The following is a 21,625-nucleotide window of genomic DNA, read 5'->3' as shown; positions in this document are numbered from 1 at the left end:
GACTCATGCATATTAATCATAATTCATGTTTCTTCAACTTGAATAAAGTTTACCTGTGGGATATTTTATGAGTTTATTAATCAAATTACATTACTACCAGTGTATTCATCAATAGATTTTGAATGATGATATTATGGACCAGGCAAAAGTCCACCAATAGGATTCTAGTATAATGGGCTAAATATTTCAGATATCACAGAATAAATCAGATGTGCTGCCTCACAGCATTGCCATATTCTTAGGTTTAATCCAGACCAGAAGATTCTAATAGTATTTAAAGATGGAGACAGAGATAAGCAACAGCAAAACACTGATGCTGTGTTGCCATGTTAGACATTCAGCAAAGATGATCAGGAGACTGGATTGATCTTCACGTCATGTCTTTATCGTTCAGTTTGAGTGTCTTTAGATCACCAGCAGAAATATAAAAATGTCTACAGCAGTCTATTCTACAGAGTGGAAAGGCCTTGCTTATGTAGAGAGGACAGAAAAGAATAGGGAGGGGAAATAGATAAGAAGGAATTCCGGGGATGGGAATGTTATCATCTCTGACTTTGGTGTGTTCGGTCACAAAGATCCACTGTACCAAAAAAACATACTCAGAGTCATATACAGAGACGGCTCTAGATATAAACCAAAATATTAAAGTGTGTGTGCGAGAGAGAGAGTGCACCTGTTGAGTCGTAAGTCCTGCAACCTTAAACTTCAGCTCTAAATGAGCTTCACTCACCAACAGTCATCACACATGATGTGTGACACATCAGGGTGTTCCAGAAAGCAAGGTTAACTTTCCATCACATAATCCGTGAACTCTAGGTTGATTAACCTAAACCTTGCTTACGAAGAGTTTTCTGGTTCCAGAACACCTGTGAGGAGTAAGTTCAATCAACCTATAACCAGGCATCATATCTCTCCCCTTGATCAATTTATCGCTCTCTATCTCAATCTACTTTGAGTACTTTTCTCTTATGATGTTTGTCTGAATGATGAGGAAGTGTGTGAATATTTGAGCCAGAGTCTTGGGGATCTCTCCACCCTCTGCTTCCCCAACATTCTCTCTAGAAGAGTGGCTGAGATCCAGCAGAAGACTGGGATGTAGAGGCTTCTTAATGACTTCGGGTGTGTGATGATGTTATTGGCCAGGCTTGGATCACTGATCCTCTTCCTGAAGTACTCCACCTTCCGTGGGTCAATGAACCCTCGTACATCTGTCACTCGATTGACAGACTCAGAGGGGATTTGATCAGCTGCTGCTGGTCAGGAGGTGATCCAGATGAGAGCATAGGGAAGCAGACTCCTCGTGATCAGGTTTGTCAGCGACACTCTGTCACATCACACACTCTCACTGAGTTCTGGAAATCAGGAGAGAAACAGCACTCATCCAAGCCATCAAAGATAAATAAAACCTTTTTCAAGCTGGAAAAGTCTGTTTCTTATATCTCCTTAAAACAGACATGAAGGAGCTCCATCAGACTCAGTTTTTGGTCCGTCATCAAATTCAGCTCTGTGAAAGGAAGTGTAATACACCTTTACTCTGCACACTTTGCTTCTCTAGAACTCAATTATAAATCTTGCATGGCAACACTACTTGTATTGTTCTCCGCTTGATGTATCGCTTTGCTTGTATTTCCTCATTTGTAAGTCGCTTTGGATAAAAGTGTCTCCTAAATGAATAAATGTAAATGTAAATATAAATAGTTATTTGACGCCGGCCGCTATATTGTTTTACTTTTTTTTCCTGTGTTCCTCTTACTGTTTGAACATACTTTACCACCGCGCTGCACCTTCCCGCTGTCTTTGTTGTGTCTTAATTGTTCTGTGTGTAAATCATTAGACATGGGTGGAAGTGGTCAGTCGAAATCAGTGATCACTCCTAATGAGTGCATGTATAATCGGGGATTTGGTATCTTTATTCAACCTTTGGTTGACAATTTGGCAGGATGGACTACAGGTTCTGTTCAATGGCGTCCTTATCCTAGAGAGGGATCCTTTAATCAGGATTGTTTAAATACAGCTACATATAATAACAGTATGGGGACTCTCAGTGGGATTATGATTACATGACGCGTGCGCTACATAAATGGCTGGACCAGAAACCTAATTGGGACAAGCAGTTCGGTTGTAAAAACGAAGGCAAATCGAACGTTAAAAACTTCACATGACCCACGGTGAGAAATTCTAAAAATGACATCATATTGGCATGTCCCTCCACTCCTACACCAACAGCACCACCGTCCTATAACTCGTCAACACAACGACCGTCAGCCACAACCTCAATAGTTAAACCACAACCGGAAGTGCAACATCTGCTCGATAGCGCTCATACTAATTCTTCTTCAGGAAACACAGCTGACTCCACTACCGTCACAGCTTCTAAATGTCATAACTCTTGACTTTTCATCCAGGCTATTAAGTGCTTCACAATGAAGCCACCGAGTGTTACTGAAATAAAGGCCATTTGTGACGCTCTACCTTCAACAAATAAACCTGGTCACTTTGTCGACTCTCTTAAACATCAAACTAGATACGCTCAGTTAACTAGTCCCGATTTTCGCTGTATTTTATTGAAGGTCCTTGGTCACTACACTACAAATGAACTTCTAATAGCAGACGTTCCCACACTTGGTTCTGATGCCCTACCTCTGGATGGAGCTCTCATCTACTCCAATTCCACATGGACATTCTCACTGCGGTTGCTGGGACTATGGTTGCTTCTAAGGCCCCAGGACTGCAATTACTACATACAGTTTTACACTCAGGGCTCCTTTGAACAGTGGACTAGTTCAACAAACAGACTTCATATAAAAACCATAATGAACTTTCTTTTACTTTCACACTATCCGTTGTTACCGAGATAAGGACGGGTTCCCTTCTGAGTCTAGTTCCTCTCCAGATTTCTTCCTCTTAACATCTTAGGGAGCTTTTCCTCACCACCGTCACCACCAGCATGCTCAATTGGGATAAATTCACACATTTAAAATCTGTATCCCGTGTTTATAGATTTCTGTCAAGCTGCTTTGAGACAATGATCGTTGTAAAAAGCGATATACAATTAAAATTGAATTGAATTGCAACAGATAGAAATTGGGCAGACTTACTCAGTGCTGTTCTGTGAGATTCGAATGACGCCACATCCAAAGTCTCAATTATTTCCTTTTGAAATCATAATGGGCAGACCATTTCAAACCTCGTGGACTAAAGGTAACCCTGGTGTTTCTTTTACAGGAGACATGGACATGATTATCGGCGATTATACGCAAGCCTTAATTGAAAAATTATTCAGTGTAATCATGGTAATGTCTCTTCTTCTCTCCCTTTACCTACAGAGAAACCTACTCACCCCTTTCTCCCAGGTGATGCAGTACTGGGAAAAGCCTCAACCCCAGGAAAGTTGGAGAAGCTGCCTTTGGACTTCCCACAACGGTGATAAGTGTCACTCGCACGACCATATTCACTGACTCTCAACCCTAGTGGATCCACACAAGTAGACTGAAAGGTGCCCAACTAGAACAAACTCACCCTAGACAGAAGAAAATTCACAGTCAACCAGCCCCTAGGAGGCCTCTTCTCGTCTTAACTTAACACATACACATTTTATTGTATTAGACTTGGAAACAAATACAAATTGATCCTCCTAATGAAACCACTCCTCTATTATCTAGTCTTGATAGTACCTATGGCTCTGTATCTCCTGGCACCAACACTAACCACAGGACTTCACCTGTACTCCCATAACACCTTTTGGCAATATGCTAATCTTACTGCTCACCAGCATAACATCTCAACTCACTTTGTTCTGCCATCTTCAGTAGACAACCCCTTTTCCCTGCATTCCCTTAGTTCTATGATTAATGTTACTCTCATCAAAAGGATGTGTTAATCTCTATCGATGGTGAATGGGGCATTTTCTCAACAATCGTTCTTTGAATGCCACTCATTCCTCATTTTTTCAGATGGCATTGTCATATACTAACGGTTCTCTTTCACGTAATGTTGGACCACCCCTAGATCATATCACTGTGAACAAGCCTCATAAGCCTTACCCAGTCTGTGTTCATCATATAGGGGAGGAGGATTTAGGTGCCCTACCAGTCTCTTCATGCTTAGTTATCACCCTGGCAGGATAGGGTCACTGTTTATGCCAGATTGGTATTGGATATGAGATTCACAGGCCTATTTCTACTGCCCCACTAATTGGAATGGCATTTGTGCTCTCGCAATTTAAGTAATCCCATTACTATTATTCTGTCCACGCCGCTTGTCAGGAACATTCAGTTACTAAATTTTAACAACGTTCATGTTGTTTGCATATAGAAAGGTACCCCAAGCATCAACAGGGTTTTCACTTTATAATTGTTTTACAGATGCTCTGTCCAGATTCCACTAGATCTGCTGAGGAAGAGCTGGGAAGCCCCTACAACATCTGCAGCAGGTGAGCAAGGCATTCTTCAGTACGTGTTGCAGATGAGAGACCGCTTAGACAAGTACCGAGAACAAGCTATCGAGAACTAGGACATTTTTTATATATATATATATATATATATATATATATATATATATATATATATATATATATAAATATATAAATAGACCATCAATTTACTACACCAGCTGATATGAATTTGCACTGAATGGGGGTATAATTACTTATGGATTTCAGCTGGTTCCTTGCCTTGGAGAACTGCTTTTTCTTGTTCAATACTTTTTTCCTGTCTCATTCCACTTTATTACACATAACTTTATTTATGGAGTTAATGTTGTGAATTCTTTATATTTCTGGATATCTTGAGTTAATACTGATGTCTGGTGAAAATTTCATGTGAACAACCTCAATGAAAATATATTTACTGAAAAAAAGAAAATGTTGACGCCTCCCATACTTATTTCCCCCGCTGTAATTCACAATCTACTGATGAATGAACTGGTAGTAATTTAATTTGACTAATAAGCTCAAAATATTCCAAAGGTAAACTTTATTCAAGTTGGAAAAACATGAAGGATGATTAATATGCATTAGTTTATCTGTGAGTGTCAAACCAAAGCATCTGAAGATTTATAAATGTAACATTTCACATTTTTAAAAGGAAATTACATAACTATGAGAAAACCCATTTATGATTTGCATTATGGAGAGTTTGTTGATTAATAAGGAAAGTATAAACTTGGTGAATTATTAAACATGTGATTTATTAAAGTGAAGGTGGTCATCAAACCCAGACCCCAGTAATGTACTCTCTCAATGCTCCAGTCACTGCATATCCACGATTGTGATAGTGATCCTGCATAAAATCCTAAGACTTGCAGGTCATACAAACATTTTCTTATTTCTTAATAGAACATATATACACAACAAATATCCATTCAATGATCTTACTGTGTAAGTGTGTTATCCTAGTCTGGGTTGCAGTAAATCTGAAAACTACAACAGACCATGCATTGGATGCGATTCCATCAGAGGATGTTCAAAAGGCATATATGGGTGTGGTGTCAAGCATCCACATACTTTTGGCCATAAAGTGTAGTTAGCAATAGTTAAATGGACGCTGCAAAGACGGAGCAACTTGGACAAGAATTCTCTCTTCACATTGCCTGCAAACACAACCATCTTCTATTGGCTTGGAAAGGTGTCCAGTTAGATAGTATGCACAGCATGACATTTTAAAAAGCAAATTCTAGCTCGCATTTAAAAATCATTTAAAATAAAAAGTCTTATTTTAGAGGGAGATGTCAGAGTCACGTGTCTCATTCAGAGATCTGGATTGGTCGATTAAAATGGGCATTCCCACTGGTTAAAGGTGTGTATTCTATGTTTGGTATTGTAGCATTTGGGGGACAAAAAGTAAAACACCATAAAATCATGAAGTCCCATGCAACAGAATACTGCAGAATAGTTTTACGCCTGAAATGTCTCCTTGCCTCCCTTTATAAAAAAACAAAAAAAACAAAAAAACAAACAAACAAAAAAAACACATGTTTGACAAATTCACATGTCAAGATCTGATGGCTTTAAGTCAGAGCACTTGTGTGTCCTTAATGAACTCGAATGAGTATAGCCCCGCCCACATTGTCCGCAGAGGTATGGTTTCTGTCCTGTATGACTCTGCTGGTGGCTGTGGAGGGCCCTCTGGTGACGAAAACTTTTCCCACACTGCGAGCATTGATAAGGCTTTTCTCCTGTGTGGATGCGCTCATGCTGTTGGAGATGACTCTGACAAGTGAAACTCTTCTCACACTGTCCACAGTGATACGGCTTCTGTCCGGTATGAATGCGCTCATGTATTTGGAGAGTACTTTGACAAGTAAAACTCTTCCCACACTGTTCACAGTGATATGGTTTCTCTCCTGTGTGAATGCGCTCGTGTATATGGAGAGTACTTTGACAAGTAAAACTCTTCCCACACTGTGAGCAGTGATGCGGCTTCTCTCCCGTGTGAATACGCTCGTGTATTTGGAGAGTACTTTGACAAGTAAAACTCTTCCCACACTGTCCACAGTGATACGGCTTCTCTCCTGTGTGAATGCGCTGGTGACGTTGGAGACTACTCTGTTGAGTAAAACTCTTCCCACACTGTCCACAGTTAAACGGCTTCTCGCCTGTGTGAATGCGCTGGTGTTGTAGGAGATTACTCTGACAAGTAAAGCTCTTCCCACACTGGGAGCAGTGATACGGCTTCTCTCCTGTGTGAATGCGCTCGTGTCGTTGGAGATTACTCCGACAAATAAATCTCTTCCCACACTCTGAGCAGTGATACGACTTCTCTCCTGTGTGAATGCACTCGTGCTGTTGGAGAGCACGTAGTCGGGTAAAACTCTTCCCACACTGGGAGCAGTCAAGCGGCTTCTCTCTCGTGTGGATCCGCTCGTGATCTTCGAGATGATGACTTTTAGTAAACCTCTCCCCACAATCTGGGCAGTGGTACATCTGGAAAACACAATAAAATTATTCGACATTAGAGCTGCAAGAACTAATCGATAGTAATTGAGTATGAAAATCGTTGTCAACGAATCTCATTGTCGATTAGTTGGTCTGCGCGCGGCACGGGGCATGTTTACTCATTACGTTACTTCTCTTCCGAAAACACGCCTCGGAGAGTAAATACTAAAGTTGTGTCCCAAATGAAACACTGTACACTTACACTATGCACGCTGCACTACCGTCTAGTGTGTGGATTATAATATCATCTCAAATATAACACTAGCGTATTTTTTTTTTTACTAACTGCAAGTATAAGCCACTTCCTAGGTGACTGCGCATGATGTCATACGCACGCTAGCATTAGCAGACACCCAGAATCACAATGACTTTCTTCAGTTTACTTTCTGTCAGCGTTACCTTTTATTCCCAACATGACCTCAGTCACCATCAGACGGAGGCGAAATCATCAGGCGACTGAGGAAGAAAGTGTGGAACCTCCAAGTCCTCTAAGGCAGCATTTTAAACACCGTGGAAATCAAACTGATGCACGAGGACAAACTTGTTTATATCCAAAGTGTTCCACAGTGTGTTGGTCTATAAAAAGGCTTTTCGTTAAAATTGTCACACAAGAAAGATCTCATGATCGGTTAAAGCAAAGCTCTCCCAAGACCTTCGCAACCTTCTTGTTGCTAAGCATATTGATGGAATTGGATACAGATGTATTTCTTTTTTTTTTTTTTTTTAATTATTTATTCATTTTCATAAGATTCATTTACTTGTGATTCATTTACTGATTTGCTTCTCTTTAAATCCAGTTTTAGACTGTGATATTACAAAAGGTCTTTCCAGTTTATTCCTTGCCACATCGTACGAGATAACCCCAATAAAATGGCCTGAATTCTATAATATAGTTTGTTCACCATGTTAGGTTTAAATGCTCTAAAAACAGATTCGCAATTGATGCACAGGATCTCCTCGCAAGATTTCTGACCAGGGAGTCAGAAGAATAGTCAGAAGAGTAGCCCAAGAGCCAAGAATCACTCAGAAAGAGCTCCAGAAACACTTGGAGGAAGCAGGAGCCATCGTCACAGAGAAAACAATGCGCAATGCACTCCACTGCTCACGCTCACCCGCAAGACTCCATTACTAAAGAAAAGGCATGTCGACGCTCGTTTAAAGTTTGCTACAACTCATTTGGACAGCAGTAGTCTGTTCAGTCTACACTACCATGTTTGGAGAAGAAATGTCACTGCACATCACCCTAAAAACACTACACCAACAGTGAAGTGTGGAGGTGAAGCATCATGGTGTGGGGCTGTTTTTCATCGCATGGTACTGGCAGACTTCATATAATTGAAGGAACGATGAATGGAGCCCTTTACCGGGAGATTCTTGAGAAGAATCTGCTGCCATCCACCAGGATGGCAAATTTCAGTATTCAGTTTGTTTTAAAGGACTATGTATTATGCACAAATATGAATTATTAATTAACAGTGGTGTATGTGTACAAATTAACATTAATTTAAATAAATAAATGCTGTATTTGCTTGATTTGCCATAACATGTTTGCATCATGACAGCTTTATGTGAAAAAAAGGCCACAATGTTGAAGTGGTTTTAAATAATCAAAAGCACTAGAAATTGCATTGTTTTGTTTGTTTGTTTGTTGTAGTGTTAGAAGATAAGTTTTCATTATGCTTGGTCTTTCTCAAATTTCTCTGGCTGGGGATTAATTAAGTATCTTATCTTTCTTTGATGCTGTGCAAACCAACACAACAACCCTGTAGCTCTTTTTTTTTTTTTTTTTTTTTTTTAAAATAGTAAATCGCAATTTGTTTTTTCCCCCCTTCTCCAAATCGTGCAGGCCTAATATAATTCGAGCGGTTGCTTACCCGTCTACCGTGACCATTCTTTAGCCTCAACTCCACCTTTATTTCTAAAATCTCTCACTCCTTGAGTCAGGGGTGGATATGCGATTCTGGAGCCATTCCTTTATGAACAGCATATCCTTATAGGATCCTGAAATCCTTACAGGACTGACTTTCATTCCCCGCCTTCAAATTCAGATGTCTTTAATGGAAATTGTATTGGGTTTGATGGAAGCAATTAAACCAATGATAATGGTATATGTTGTGGAATTTCTATTCGATTCATCATCTCAAAAATGTACTCATAAGACACACCTGTGCTTCGAGTAAAATCAAGCGACAAACAGCAACATATTTATAGCATTTATTCATCAGCATTGTCATTTTATTTCCAAACATACCAAGCTAATACATAACCATTAAGCTAAATAATTATTTTGTAGTCTTACCAACAAATTCATATGCAGAACTTCATAAATATTATCTATTCATAATTGATTAATTAACCATATAAATTGATTAATGTAACCAAAGGGAAAAAAATCCTTATTCTTCAAAAAGTACAAGTGCCTCACCATCATGTTGTTGCTGCTGTGGAGCCTGTCTCCAGTCCTGCTGCTGAAAATGAAAAGTATATTTTAGCTTTACAGAAATTAACTACACATTAAGGTAGACACTACTCTTACAATTTAAAGAGCACTTGTGCTCCTAATCACAAAAACCTGAGAAAAATCTCAATTTTAGGAGCACAGTTGAAGTTCAGGTGTTTTTTTTTTTTTATTTAAAAAAAAATAAAATAAAACAGGTAGTTCTGGTCCTTGATTCTGATTGGTTGAACCGCGTTCAAAGCCGCTGTAAATGACTCTACAAACATACACCTGTGGATTAATCTCCAGGTGAGCTGGAGATCTGGCCAACACCTGCCTCGTGGATCTCCAAGCATACACATACCGGTGTCTCTCCCTTTTCAAAGCTCATTATAAACAATAATTCTTGTGTTTCCAATTAACAGACAAAAATATTTAACCGATAAAGACAGCATGCATCTTTTCATTTTAAAGTAACAGACTCTTTTTGAGCCAATCTGGCATTTCAAGTGGGTGAAAGTAATAAAGCTTAACTTACTAAAATCATTATGAACATCTGATTAATAGTTAATTAAAAAAGGGGGTATTTTATGTAAAATCCTGCCATAAGAAACATACCTTATGTACTACTATAATACTATTCAATAAGTATATTCATTAATTAGTTAATAATAAACTTCATAAAAGATCTTACCTAGAGTGGAGTAGACGGTCTGTGAAAGAACTGCAGTGGACACAAACAGCAACAAATCAACATGTGAACACAAACAGCAACAAATCAACATGTGAATGACTTGCTACTCTTAAGTAGCTACTTACAATTGATACGAATTGGTAAAATATTGCTATATGTATTCTACATTAAATTAAATTGCAAAGATAAAATCACATTTGCCTCAATTTTGAACTTTCAATTGTGTAATTGTGCTCCTGTCTTGTGGTGGATATTCAATTCCATCAACACTCACTTTTATTACTCTCCACTAACTCAAACTAGAGGTTAGAACATGATACATCATTTATATAGATTTATAAACCAGGGTTTATCATCACTAAGCGCTATGAGCTAAATAAACCAGCACAGGTGAGTTGATTTGGATTATTATTGTTATTATTGTATTTACTCACCTACCGGTTTCCACAGAATCCCTCACTTCCGGTCTAGTGATTTCAGGATGTTTAAAGGGTTCGTGAAGTGATCTCGGTTTTAACGGAACCGGATTTAAAGAGTCAGAGTGTGTGTTTTGGTTCTTTATCTACCACCGCGACCCATTCACACACACAGAGCAGTGTAAGGAAGGAGGCGCATGCGCAGTGCCCTTTAAACCTGCCTTCGGTTCACCCCTTTCAGATGACGTCATCTCTTCGCGCCGCCTCCCGAACGTGAGAGTTGTAGTGTTGCCAGATAGTAAATAAATGTGACTAACTAGTTTTAACCTCTTAAATTTAAATGGAAATAAATAGTTTAAATATACATAATATCTTATCTAAATCTATTCCCCCCCTTGCTCACACACACTTTCATGATGTTAAAATACGTTGCTCTTTGAATTAGAAAGCATCTTTCATTTATTGATATACAGGGTCAGTGAAATAAGGGTGCCCAAAAGAAAAAGATATAATTTAAGAAGAACTAGTTTTATGTGGCACACGGTGGTTTAGTGGTTAGCACATTCACCTCCAGGGTCAAGGGTTCGATTCCCACCGTGGCCCTGTGTGTGCGGAGTTTACATGTTCTCCCCGTGCTGCGGGGGTTTCCTCTGGGTACTCTGGTTTTCTCCCCCAGTCCAAAGACATGCATGGTAGGCTGATTGGCGTGTCTGAAGTATATGAACGGGTGTGTCAATGTGTATGTGATTGTGCCCTGCGATGGACTGGCACCCTGTCCAGGGTGTACCCCACATTGTGCCCCATGCTTCCTGGGATAGGCTCCAGGTTCCCCGTGACCCTGAAAAGGATAAGCGGTATAGAAGATGGATGGATAGTTTTATATACTCATAAATGTATTACAATAAATTTCCATAAGGCTACTCGACCTGAACAAAACACATGCATTTTCATAAGATCAAATGTTGTATTAAAAAACTGGCTCTAGATCCGTGGCTCCTTCATGAGAGAAGTGCACAAACAAATGGGATGACAAATGGGATGACATGTTGGAACTGTCAATCCCTTGTGTTTTATTCAGGATGTAGCAAGAATAATAAAGTTTTGAAATTCTGTTTCTCATGTGCCCGTATTTGAGACATAAAAGCCCTGTCGTTAATTTTAATATCCTGTTCTTCAAGTGGCACCAGCACATCAATGAGAGCATGTTTCCTGTGACAAATTAATTGAAAGGTAGTTTATAGTCAGATGAAGAGAGAAAAAATGTGTGTGAGAGAGAAAAATGTGAGAGAGAGAGAGATACACCTTTCAGTGGCAACAGAATATGGCAGTTCTCCAACAGAATAAAGTACCATTTTTTGTGAGGGGAAAATGAGACTTGCATATGGAGAAAAAGCGATGTTAATAGTTCAACAAATAGAATCAAGTCCTAATTATATTTTAAAACAAAGACTCACAGCTGTGAAATCAAAGGGTGCCTCAAAGACCATGTACAGAGCATACTGAAATCCCCCCAGCCCTTCCAAAACATTCAGTCAAGTTCAGTTCAAAATCCAGACAAAAGTCAAAGGGAAGCACTGACCCAGAACTTGTGTTCCCTTACCCAGTCATGACCGGGGAAGCACTTCACGTGACCGGTATCTGAAGTTTGTGCTAAATCACGTGACGTGGCAATTACGTGCGTCCCGTGACCATAAAGACTGCACCTGTGAATCATGCTATCAGCCTCGGTGTCTTCAGTGAAAGACCGCGTGTCGGACTGTTCATGTGAGCGCTCCGAAAAACGCTTCACTTCCGCCCAATTCTACTACTACTACTACTACTACTACTACTACTACTACTACTACAACAACAACAACTCTGTTCCTTTAAATAAAAAGAAAAGTATGAGTCAGAGAGAGTTCAGAAATTGTTACTTCTTTCTCTTCGAGGGGAACCAGTGCATCATTTTTATGAGAGTGGAGCATGCTGCCCATCGCTAGCTAGCTCTCTGCGCATGCTAGTTATCTAGCTAACTATATCTGCGCATGCGCGGTGTTGGAGTGGGCGTGGTGTATAGAGCGCGTGAGAGCCGTTTGGCGTCTTGTCAAAGTTTTTTGCGAGTTTGTTGTTTTTTTTTTTATTTTCTTTCATTAATTTATTGAAGCTCTAGTTATTGAGTTATCGGTGGTTAGTGAAAGTTAAGAGTGGGTGAAGGTGAGCGGGACGCCATGGCCTCCGAGGCCGGAGAGGAGACGCTGTCTCTCCGCCATGGCGTCAGGTGTGTACCGGGGAATGGAGAACAGGTGGAGGAGGTTCTGCTGGCGGTGGGAGAGCAGGGATAACACCGACACCCGCGCCCGTACCAGCAGTAACACCGACACCCGCGCCCGTACCAGCAGTAACACCGACACCCGCGCCCGTACCAGCAGTAACACCGACACCACAGACAGTTTTCACTTCAAGCCCTACACCGCTATCACCGGTGGAGACAGTGACCCCACACAACCGCAGCAGAAGAACTATCTCTCTATCCAGCTCTCTCTCTCTCTCTCTATACTGATCTGACTTTTTTTTTTTTTTTTTTTTGGGTGGGGGTTATTTTTCTTTTTTCTTTGCTTCTTCTTTCTCCTTCTATCTATCTATCTCTAGCTCTCTATCTAGCTCTCTCTCTCTAGCTCTCTATCTATCTATCTAGCTCTCTCTATCTAGCTGTCTCTATCTCTCTCTGTCTATCTCTCTCTGTCTAGCTCTCTCTCTCTAGCTCTCTCTATATCTAGCTCTCTCTCTCTATCTAGCTCTCTATCTATCTATCTATCTAGCTCTATCTGTCTCTCTCTATCTAGCTTTCTCTCTCTATCTAGCTCTCTCTCTCTCTATTGAGCTCTCTATCTATCTAGCTCGCTCTCTCTCCCTCTCTATCTCTCTCTAGCTCTCTCTGACTCTCTTGCTCTAGCTCTCTCTGTCTAGCTCTCTATCTACCTCTCTATCTATCTATCTAGCTCTATCTATCTAGCTCTCTCTCTATCTAGCTCTCTAGCTCGCTCTCTATCTATCTGTCTCTGTCTAGCTCTCTCTGTCTAGCTCTCTCTGTCTAGCTCTCTCTGTCTAGCTCTCTCTGTCTAGCTCTCTCTGTCTAGCTCTCTCTGTCTAGCTCTCTCTCTATCTAGCTCTCTATCTAGCTCTCTAGCTCGCTCTCTATCTATCTGTCTCTGTCTAGCTCTCTCTGTCTAGCTCTCTCTGTCTAGCTCTCTCTAGCTCTCTCTCTATATCTAGCTCTCTCTCTATCTATCTAGCTCTATCTGTCTCTCTCTATCTAGCTCTCTATCGAGCTCTCTATCTATCTAGCTCTCTCTCTCTCCCTCTCTATCTCTCTCTCTAGCTCTCTGACTCTCTCGCTCTAGCTCTATCTCTCTGTCTAGCTCTCTATCTATCTATCTATCTAGCTCTCTATCTATCTATCTAGCTCTCTATCTATCTGTCTCTCTCTCTCTCTCTACCTAGCTCTCTCTGTCTAGCTCTCTCTCTAGCTCTCTCTCTATCTAGCTAGCTCTCTCTCTAGCTCTCTATCTAGCTTTCTATCTATCTATCTAGCTCTCTCTCTATCGAGCTCTCTATCTATCTAGCTCTCCCTCTCTCTATCTATCTCTCTCTAGCTCTCTCTCGCTCTAGCTCTCTCTATCTAGCTAGCTCTCTCTCTAGCTCTCTATCTAGCTTTCTATCTATCTATCTAGCTCTCTCTCTATCGAGCTCTCTATCTATCTAGCTCTCCCTCTCTCTATCTATCTCTCTCTAGCTCTCTCTCGCTCTAGCTCTCTCTCTCTATCTAGCGTTCTATCTATCTATCTATCTAGCTCTGTCTATCTATCTAGCTCTCTATCTAGCTCTCTATCTATCTATCTATCTATCTATCTATCAAGCTCTCTTTCTCTCTATCTATCTATCTAGCTCTCTATCTATCTTAATATTTAAATAAGAATGTATATCGATATGAATAAAATTGTGTTGAAACCGTGTGTGTGTGTGCGCGCGCTACAGGAGATCAATAAAGGTACATCTTATCTGAATCGTGCTCTTTATAACTTTATTCAACTTCTGAGCTCCTGCGGTTTCTCTGCCTCAGTTACTTCACTCGAGTTTATAATCGCTTTCAACCAAACGCTCTGTTGAACTTTCTGCCATGTTTTCTCTGTAAGGTGGAAGCTATAGGGTCCTGTCTTTCAAAAAAAACAAAAAACTGTCTTTCCCAAATCAGGGCACTGTTGTTTATAATTAACAACGATAGCCACCTAATAATGTTTTATCAGATTTCCTTCAGTCTTTGTGTCTTTGACAAACCCAGGCCTACAACCTTTCTCATTAGAGATCTGCAGTGTCCCGTACACATTCTGTGCACCAGCCATGTTGTTGAAGATCATTGCTGTCAGTGAAATTGCTAACATAAAGTTCTCTGGGATCACAGTGTTGCAGCAAAGTGACTACAGTATTCCGCCATATTACACAAACCATGCCGTGTATTTTGGGGTGTGGGAGATGTTCCATACTGTTTATCTGCTGAGCAAACCCTATTTCTATTGGAGAGACCCTTCTGCTATTTGAGCAGAAATACCCCATGAGCCACACTGACTGCGTCTGCTCTTCCCCTGTCTCTTAGCCTGGGAACACAACTCTCATAGCACTGCTATACTAACAAGATTTAATGGATTATTGTCAGATCAAATAATACGACGGGCTCAGATTTAGTATATGAACAGTCTGGGAGCTCCTCTACTATACTGTGCTTATGGGATCTATAACTTCTGGAACATTTCACAACTGTGTCTGGTCCAAGCTGCACTGCAATCATCTGGCAGTTCCTTCACTTGGTGAACATTTTATACAGAATTGTTAGTGTCAGGTTCTTCCTGCACAGATGAAATGTTTTCTTCAGAAGTGTGCATCTGTGGTACGCACAGCTGAGAGAGATCAGCGGTTGTAGGCAAAATTTTTCTGTAGATGTTGAACTGAGCTGCTAAACTGACCCAAAGGACAGAGCTGTAGTGCTGCATGAATGTGATGTGCTCTGGATGTTCCGGACAAACAAAAAGAGAAAAGAAAGGATTATATTTTCCAGCTGCAGTATTTCCAGAGGTGGGAAGTAACACTCTATATACAAAAACAATGTGATCTTAAGAGTAGGTTTAACTGGCCGTACTTATACTCTTACTCAAGTTCATTTTTAATTACAGAAATGTACCTTTACTTCTCTACACTCGGTGGCGTTCCTGCGTTATTGTTAAATAGTAATGAATGTATGTAGTTTTAATAATTAGTTTATATCTCGTATATTGAGGTCGCGGTTCTCGCCCTACGCTGCAGTGTCTGAATGCGAACGCAACAACCCTCACTTTTATAACGGCTCAGTCCTGGAAGATAATGACCGACGAAGCGAGCGCGTCCATACACACGTATATTTATTCTTATTTGCTTCATTTATAATGTTAAATTACTTTAGTATACTTCTACCTCTCTGTGCTGCTGTAATATGTGGATTTCCCTCTGGGATTAATAAAGTGATCTATCTATCTATCTATAATCACGTGAAAAAACAAGTACACCCCATGGAAATGGTTTAAAAAAAATTTAAAAACACAAGCAGTGATAACCCTCTTCTCTAAACATTTAAAAAGCTGACATGGTAGTTATTGAAGATCTTATTAAAAACTGGGACAGAATCCTTTTCTCCAAAGGTCAGAGTATTGTGCACTGTGATGTATTCACTCTGTTTCAGGTCAGCAAGTCCAATGAGTGTGTTTGTAAACAGGTGGAAAAAAGGAAGGGTGTAGTGTCAGGGTGGCCGAGCGGTCTAAGGCGCCAGACTCAAGGTTCAGACCTTCTCCCTAGTTAAAGGAGGGTTCTGGTCTCTAAATGGAGGCGTGGGTTCGAATCCCACTTCTGACAGGATTTTATTCCCTCTAAAAACCCCCATGTGTGAATATTAAATGAATGAAGTTAGGATTCTAAAATGTATTTTGTACGTATGCAGTAAATTAAAGATGAAGACACTCAACACTGGAGAAGTTTAAATGAGAGGGAACTTATTTATATGTGAGGTTCTGTGCTGAGTGTAGTAGTAGTTCAGAATGTAGCTTTCAGATAAATGCTGATAAATACACACATTAAGAGGAGTTGTGGATCTCCTCAGGATGTCATTTGTGTTTTTGAGGGTTGGAGATGATTTAATTCTTGGATGATCTCTGTGGAAATATGGATGAATAACATGACACTTGAACAGAACGTGTGGTTAAATGACTCTAGAGAACGGTATTATTATAAAATTGTTGTTTTTAGCCCCTTTAATGTCTGACTCTCTCCCCACCACTCTCTCTTCCACATCCGCCCCACATTCTCACTGTGAACAAAGTGATTTCATTTCATTCTGAATCGCATTTTAAATTGTGAATCGGCACCTAATGCAGGATTAACGTACAGATCCATCTGATCTTTACACAAGCACAAACTGCTGGTGGAGGGAAACTTAGAGCTCGATTTGAATTCTCCTCCACTGCACAGTTTCACACAACACACACATCCAGCTAAACATTTCACCCAGGATTAACAGCATAGCGCTAACAATACAAATACAGTAAAGACACCAGTCTTCAAAGCCTCAGTTTATTTACAGTGATTTAAATTCAGGAATAAAATGTAATAATCTAACTCATAGAGATCTACATTTACACATCATTCTGTGGTCTATTTGTTTCTGGAAGCCCTGAACTGAACATTGTGGGGAAAATGTACTATGGAGTTATTTGAACTTCATCACATTATTTTTATTTAATAATTCATTATTTCAACACAGTAGGTCGTTATTTTCACTTTAAAAATTTCATTTAATAACTTGGAATTTCGAGATATATTAATATTCCAGACATTATCTTATTATTTTGAGTTTTCACATTATTTTGATGTAAATGTTAAGGTGAGTCGAAATAATAATATAACACTTCAAAATAAATTCCACAATGAAGTGTTCAGTAAAAACAGACTTTCACAGAGAACATGAATCTTTTCATCAGCAATATTTCATTAATGAATTGGAATAAAACAATATCAGCTCTAACTGATCTGATTCACTCTTACAGAGCACTGAAGTGGGAGGATCTTTACAGGAGATTTATTACAACCAACATTTATAAATGGCAGTAATTTATCAGTAAATGTGTGTGTGAAAGTGTGTATGTGTGTGTTAGTGAGAGGGTCAGAGAACGACAGCTTTCCTCTGTTCCAGTCCAGCTGCACTCTGATCCTCTGGAGATTCTGTGTTACTGAGAGGAGAGCGTCTGGCTGTGGTGTAGAACATGTTCTATATTTACCACCAAAATACCACACACACCAGATTCCACTTCTGGAGAATATATTTCCCTTCCTCTGAGCAGATTCTGTCATCACACCCACATACCACACTGTACAGTCTCCTACTTCAACGTCCCAGCAGTGTGTCCCTGAGTTAAAGACCTCAGAGCCCAGGATACACCAACAAACATCAAATCTCTCTGGATTATCAGGAAGCTTCTGTTTCTCACCACTGCGTCTCACACTGGTCAGATCAGCAGATACAATGAGTTTAGGGTGAGCAGTGTTGGGGTCCAGAGTTACAGGTGCTGAAAACACACACACACACAAACACACACACACACACACACACACAGGAGCTAAGCTAACTTAAGCATTACGTTAGTATGGAACTAGCTAACATTAGCCTAATCCAAAGAAATGATAACTGTGATTACAATATTAATGAATAAACATATATAATGGGGTGTTTTTAAATTACAAATGTAAACAATCTTTATAATAATTGTAAATCTAAAACTTTTGTAATCCATTTTTACACTCGCGCTTCAACCACTGAACAGTCTGATGCATCAGAAGCCTTTCAAAATAAAAGTTCCCTTATATTACATTACATCAGTTCAAAAGGTGACCACATATGTGTGTAATAATAATAATAATAATAATAATAATAACAACAACAACAATTCCAAAATATTACACAAAAGAAACATCACTATAAAGACCACTTTAATGTAATTAACAAAGGCAGAGAAACAGAAATAAAGAAAGAAAGAAAGGAAGGAAGGAAGATTCTTACTGTATTGGACCGCGTCCTGCATCTTCTCCCAGACTCTGAACTTCAGGTTGTCCAGATGTTTTGCCACATGGATCAGTGTTCCTGAAAGCTCCTCTGGATGCTGCAGTGTGCACTGAGCTCTGCAAAAACATTCAGGAGTCAGTGCTGCTGTGGGTTTGGAGTCAGAAACACAGAGAACGAGAGAGACAGGAAGCACATCACTCACCTTCTCACTGTGGCCTCGTAGTTCTGTAAAACAACAAAGCAAATATCAGTGGATCTGATTGACATTTTTACACCACTGAAATGTGACGTTTCTGATGATGGAAAGAAGTTTTACTTTCTCACAGTATAAACACTGACTAAATGATCCTCACTTGTAAGAACGAGACGTCTTCGGCTCTCATCTCCTCTTCTACGCCTCTGATTGTGTCTGAAAGAGATGATATGTCTCTGCTCAGCTTCTCAATCTTCTCCTTCATCGTCTGACTCTTCTGCTCCTCTTCCTCTCTCAGTGCAGCTATCCTGGCTGCCTCTTCATCTCGTAGAACCTGGTGAAGCTTCTCAAACTCCTCCTTAATCTGCCGCTCTGTGTGTTGGGCCTGAATCTGCAGTGAAGAGGAAATCAAATGAAATGGAACTGATTTTGCAGTGATGCAAAATATCATTCTAATATCAAACCCATCTTATTGATTCTAACCTTTATATGTTCTGCAGTCTGACTCCAGTTCAGTTTACAGTCTTTAAAGATCTTCAGTTTCTCCTGTAGGGGCTTCAGAGCAGTTTTCAGCTCCTCCTGGAACAAATCAACACACTGCATGGAGACTCTGTGTTTAGTAATAGCTGAATTCTCTCTTACAAGCACTCATTAGAGCTTTTCAAATGCACCAAGTACAGAAGAAACAATGAAAAGTGTAGACTTATAGGACGTGGGTTTATTGGTGTATACTGCTTTAGTCTAACATGGAAGATCTGCTCCTGTTTATACAGGAGACACTTCAGATGCTGAAAATCTGAAGATGATGGAATAGCAGACTCACATTTGTTATTATTTACTAAATTTATCACAAGGCAATTATCATTTATTATTGAATTATTACACTGTGTTTATATTGAACCTGTAGATATTGATATGTAGAATAAACTCTTTTTTACATGTACCTTTTACAGGAAAGTTTTATTTACCTTACAGTCTGTTAATGCCTCATCAATGGGGCAGAATTTATGGTTGGTGTGTATTTTTGAATCCCGACACACCACACAAACCGGCTGTTGATCATCCAGACAGAAGAGTTTGAGTTTCTCACTGTGCAGACTGCAGACTGTTTCAGTCTCTGATGAAGATCTCTGACTTCTCTCCTGTAAGAAAGTCTCACACAGGTTCTTTAAGGCCAGATTCGTGGGAGGATCCTCCATAGACGACTTCCTCCTACAAACAGGACATTCTCTGGATCCTTTAGTCTCCCAGAACTTCTGCAAACACACTTTACACACACTGTGACTGCAGCACAGGAGAACAGGATCCGTGAAGATTTCACAGCACACAGGACAAGAGAAATCCTCCTCTGAAAACTTAGAAGCCATTTTATTCTGCTGCTGCTGTTGTTCTCTCCGGTCCGAATGTTCAGATTCACTTTCACTTTGATCAAAAGTAATCACACCCTGATTTCAGGTTTGTTTAAAGTTAATATACGACTTTGCAGGTCCAGTTAGTAATCACTTCCTTTCACAGAGCTGAAAATGAGACTCAGAATTCTCCATAAACCGAGAATAAAACTAAACTCACCAGAGCAGAACACTGCAAAAGGACTGCAGTCGTCTCAGACTCTGTACTTCCTTAATGGGAGGAGTTTTAGAGAGACAGGTATGACCTGTTCCACTCAACACTGACAGCAGAAACAGCAGATAAAGATCACTTCTGATAATTCATCGTGTCGACCCAGTCAATGTTTATATGAAGAAATTTAGAAGAGATATTAATACAGAATGTTAACTGTGTAAACAGCCAGAGAGCATTTATTTAGGTTCTGAGCTCGTATGGAAAAGTCTGTTCAAATTAATAACAATATATTGAAGTTTATTTCTGTTTACACTGGAAAGAAGTTTTGTTTGTAGTCTATACATGTAGTCTATGTTTGATGTTTTTCTTACTGAGATTCGACAATATCTTAAAACCATCTTTATGACACAAAACAAAACAACTAACATATGCAAGACTTTTGATAGCACGTTCACCTCACACCTCCAGGGTTGAACATTTCACAGAATGTTCCCTATGGACTTGGCGATGCACTAGAAATCCATTAGGGTCTCCCCACACAGGTTCAAATCCTGCCGACTACGACTGAAATTTGACAAACTGTGAAGCATTTCCTAATCCGGGTATGTTTCTTTAAACAACAGGAGTCCCGTTACATCTGGCGTAAACCAAACACAGAATTCCACAAAAAGAACATCATACCTACAGTCAAGCATGGAGGTGGCACTTGTGGGAATGCTCTGCTGTTTCAGGGCCTCGTGAATAGTCAAGGAAAACATGAATTCTGCTCTCTATCAGAAAATCCTAAAGGAGAATCTCCAGTCTTCAATCCCTAAGTTGAAATACAAGCAGAACTGGATGATGCAGCAAGACAATGATCCAAAGCACAGGAGTAAGTCCACCTCTGAGATTAAAGTTTTGGAGTGGTCTAGTCAAAGTCCTGACTTGAACCAACTGAGATGCTGAGGCAGGACCTTAAACAGGCAGTTCATGCTCCAAAACCCTCCAATGTGTCTGAACCAAAGCACTTTTGCAAAGGAGAGTGGGCCAAAATTCCACCCGCTCCATATCTGACAACCTATTCATAAGAATTAAAAGCCATTATCTTAATGGTGTTTTCATTTAAAAAATTAATGTCAGAAGAGGGATTTGAACTCACACTTCCATTTAGAGACCAGAATCCTCCTTTTACCAGGGAAAAGGTCTAAACCTTGAGTGTGGAGCCTTAGACCGCTCGGCCATCCTGACACTACAGATGTGTTTTTTGCCCTTATACCCACCTGTTTACAAGCA

General features: G+C 39.9%; 2 protein-coding genes, 1 long non-coding RNA gene and 1 other non-coding gene across 17 annotated transcripts; 1 reads left to right on the top strand and 3 right to left on the bottom strand.

The window, feature by feature from the left end:
- Positions 1-53: 53 nt before the first annotated feature.
- LOC108257482 (uncharacterized) lies at positions 54-4,523 on the bottom strand. Its single transcript, XR_001810472.3, has 3 exons — positions 3,341-4,523; positions 3,099-3,216; positions 54-1,504 (listed from the first exon to the last, which is right to left on the bottom strand). It is a non-coding gene; the product is annotated as an uncharacterized LOC108257482 (long non-coding RNA).
- A 433-nt stretch (positions 4,524-4,956) lies between these two features.
- LOC108256811 (zinc finger protein 501) lies at positions 4,957-12,557 on the bottom strand. Of its 14 annotated transcripts, none has more exons than XM_053675117.1 (5): positions 11,936-12,555; positions 11,050-11,319; positions 10,066-10,095; positions 9,360-9,402; positions 4,957-6,922 (listed from the first exon to the last, which is right to left on the bottom strand). In XM_053675117.1, exons 4-5 carry the CDS (start codon positions 9,363-9,365, stop codon positions 5,984-5,986), a joined length of 945 nt encoding a protein of 314 aa, XP_053531092.1. In that variant the 5' UTR covers positions 9,366-9,402; positions 10,066-10,095; positions 11,050-11,319; positions 11,936-12,555; the 3' UTR covers positions 4,957-5,983. The 14 variants fall into 14 exon arrangements, with proteins under 14 accessions (XP_053531092.1, XP_053531094.1, XP_053531096.1 ...); XM_053675119.1 differs by having other exon boundaries at positions 12,061-12,555; XM_053675121.1 differs by having other exon boundaries at positions 12,082-12,555.
- A 3,726-nt stretch (positions 12,558-16,283) lies between these two features.
- On the top strand, positions 16,284-16,397 carry trnal-caa (transfer RNA leucine (anticodon CAA)). The gene is made up of 2 exons: positions 16,284-16,321; positions 16,352-16,397. It is a non-coding gene; the product is annotated as a tRNA-Leu (tRNA).
- A 698-nt stretch (positions 16,398-17,095) lies between these two features.
- LOC128629031 (E3 ubiquitin-protein ligase TRIM35) lies at positions 17,096-21,043 on the bottom strand. The gene is made up of 6 exons (XM_053675104.1): positions 19,759-21,043; positions 19,274-19,369; positions 18,951-19,181; positions 18,800-18,822; positions 18,595-18,713; positions 17,096-18,103 (listed from the first exon to the last, which is right to left on the bottom strand). Exons 1-6 carry the CDS (start codon positions 20,155-20,157, stop codon positions 17,559-17,561), a joined length of 1,413 nt encoding a protein of 470 aa, XP_053531079.1. The 5' UTR covers positions 20,158-21,043; the 3' UTR covers positions 17,096-17,558.
- Between the last annotated feature and the right edge of the window lie 582 nt (positions 21,044-21,625).

This window comes from Ictalurus punctatus, chromosome 24, assembly GCF_001660625.3.
Source record: "Ictalurus punctatus breed USDA103 chromosome 24, Coco_2.0, whole genome shotgun sequence".
Lineage (NCBI taxonomy): Eukaryota > Metazoa > Chordata > Actinopteri > Siluriformes > Ictaluridae > Ictalurus > Ictalurus punctatus.
The sequence above is the reverse complement of the archived record's forward strand: the minus strand, read 5'-3'. Positions and strand labels throughout refer to the sequence as shown.

What these genes read in the sequence shown, in the direction of transcription:
- LOC108256811 (XM_053675113.1), bottom strand. Translation starts at nt 12,009, where the DNA reads ATGTTTTGGAAGGGCTGGGGGGATTTCAGTATGCTCTGTACATGGTCT. An exon ending in CACCCTTTGATTTCACAGCT is followed by an intron (nt 10,096 to 11,935) that starts GTGAGTCTTTGT and finishes TGTCCACTGCAG; the next exon opens with TTCTTTCACAGACCGTCTAC. An exon ending in GACCGTCTACTCCACTCTAG is followed by an intron (nt 9,403 to 10,065) that starts GTAAGATCTTTT and finishes TTTCATTTTCAG; the next exon opens with CAGCAGGACTGGAGACAGGC.
- LOC128629031 (XM_053675104.1), bottom strand. Translation starts at nt 20,157, where the DNA reads ATGGCTTCTAAGTTTTCAGAGGAGGATTTCTCTTGTCCTGTGTGCTGT. An exon ending in TACGAGGCCACAGTGAGAAG is followed by an intron (nt 18,714 to 18,799) that starts GTGAGTGATGTG and finishes ATGTTTTTGCAG; the next exon opens with AGCTCAGTGCACACTGCAGC. An exon ending in GCAGGACGCGGTCCAATACA is followed by an intron (nt 18,104 to 18,594) that starts GTAAGAATCTTC and finishes GTGTGTTTTCAG; the next exon opens with CACCTGTAACTCTGGACCCC.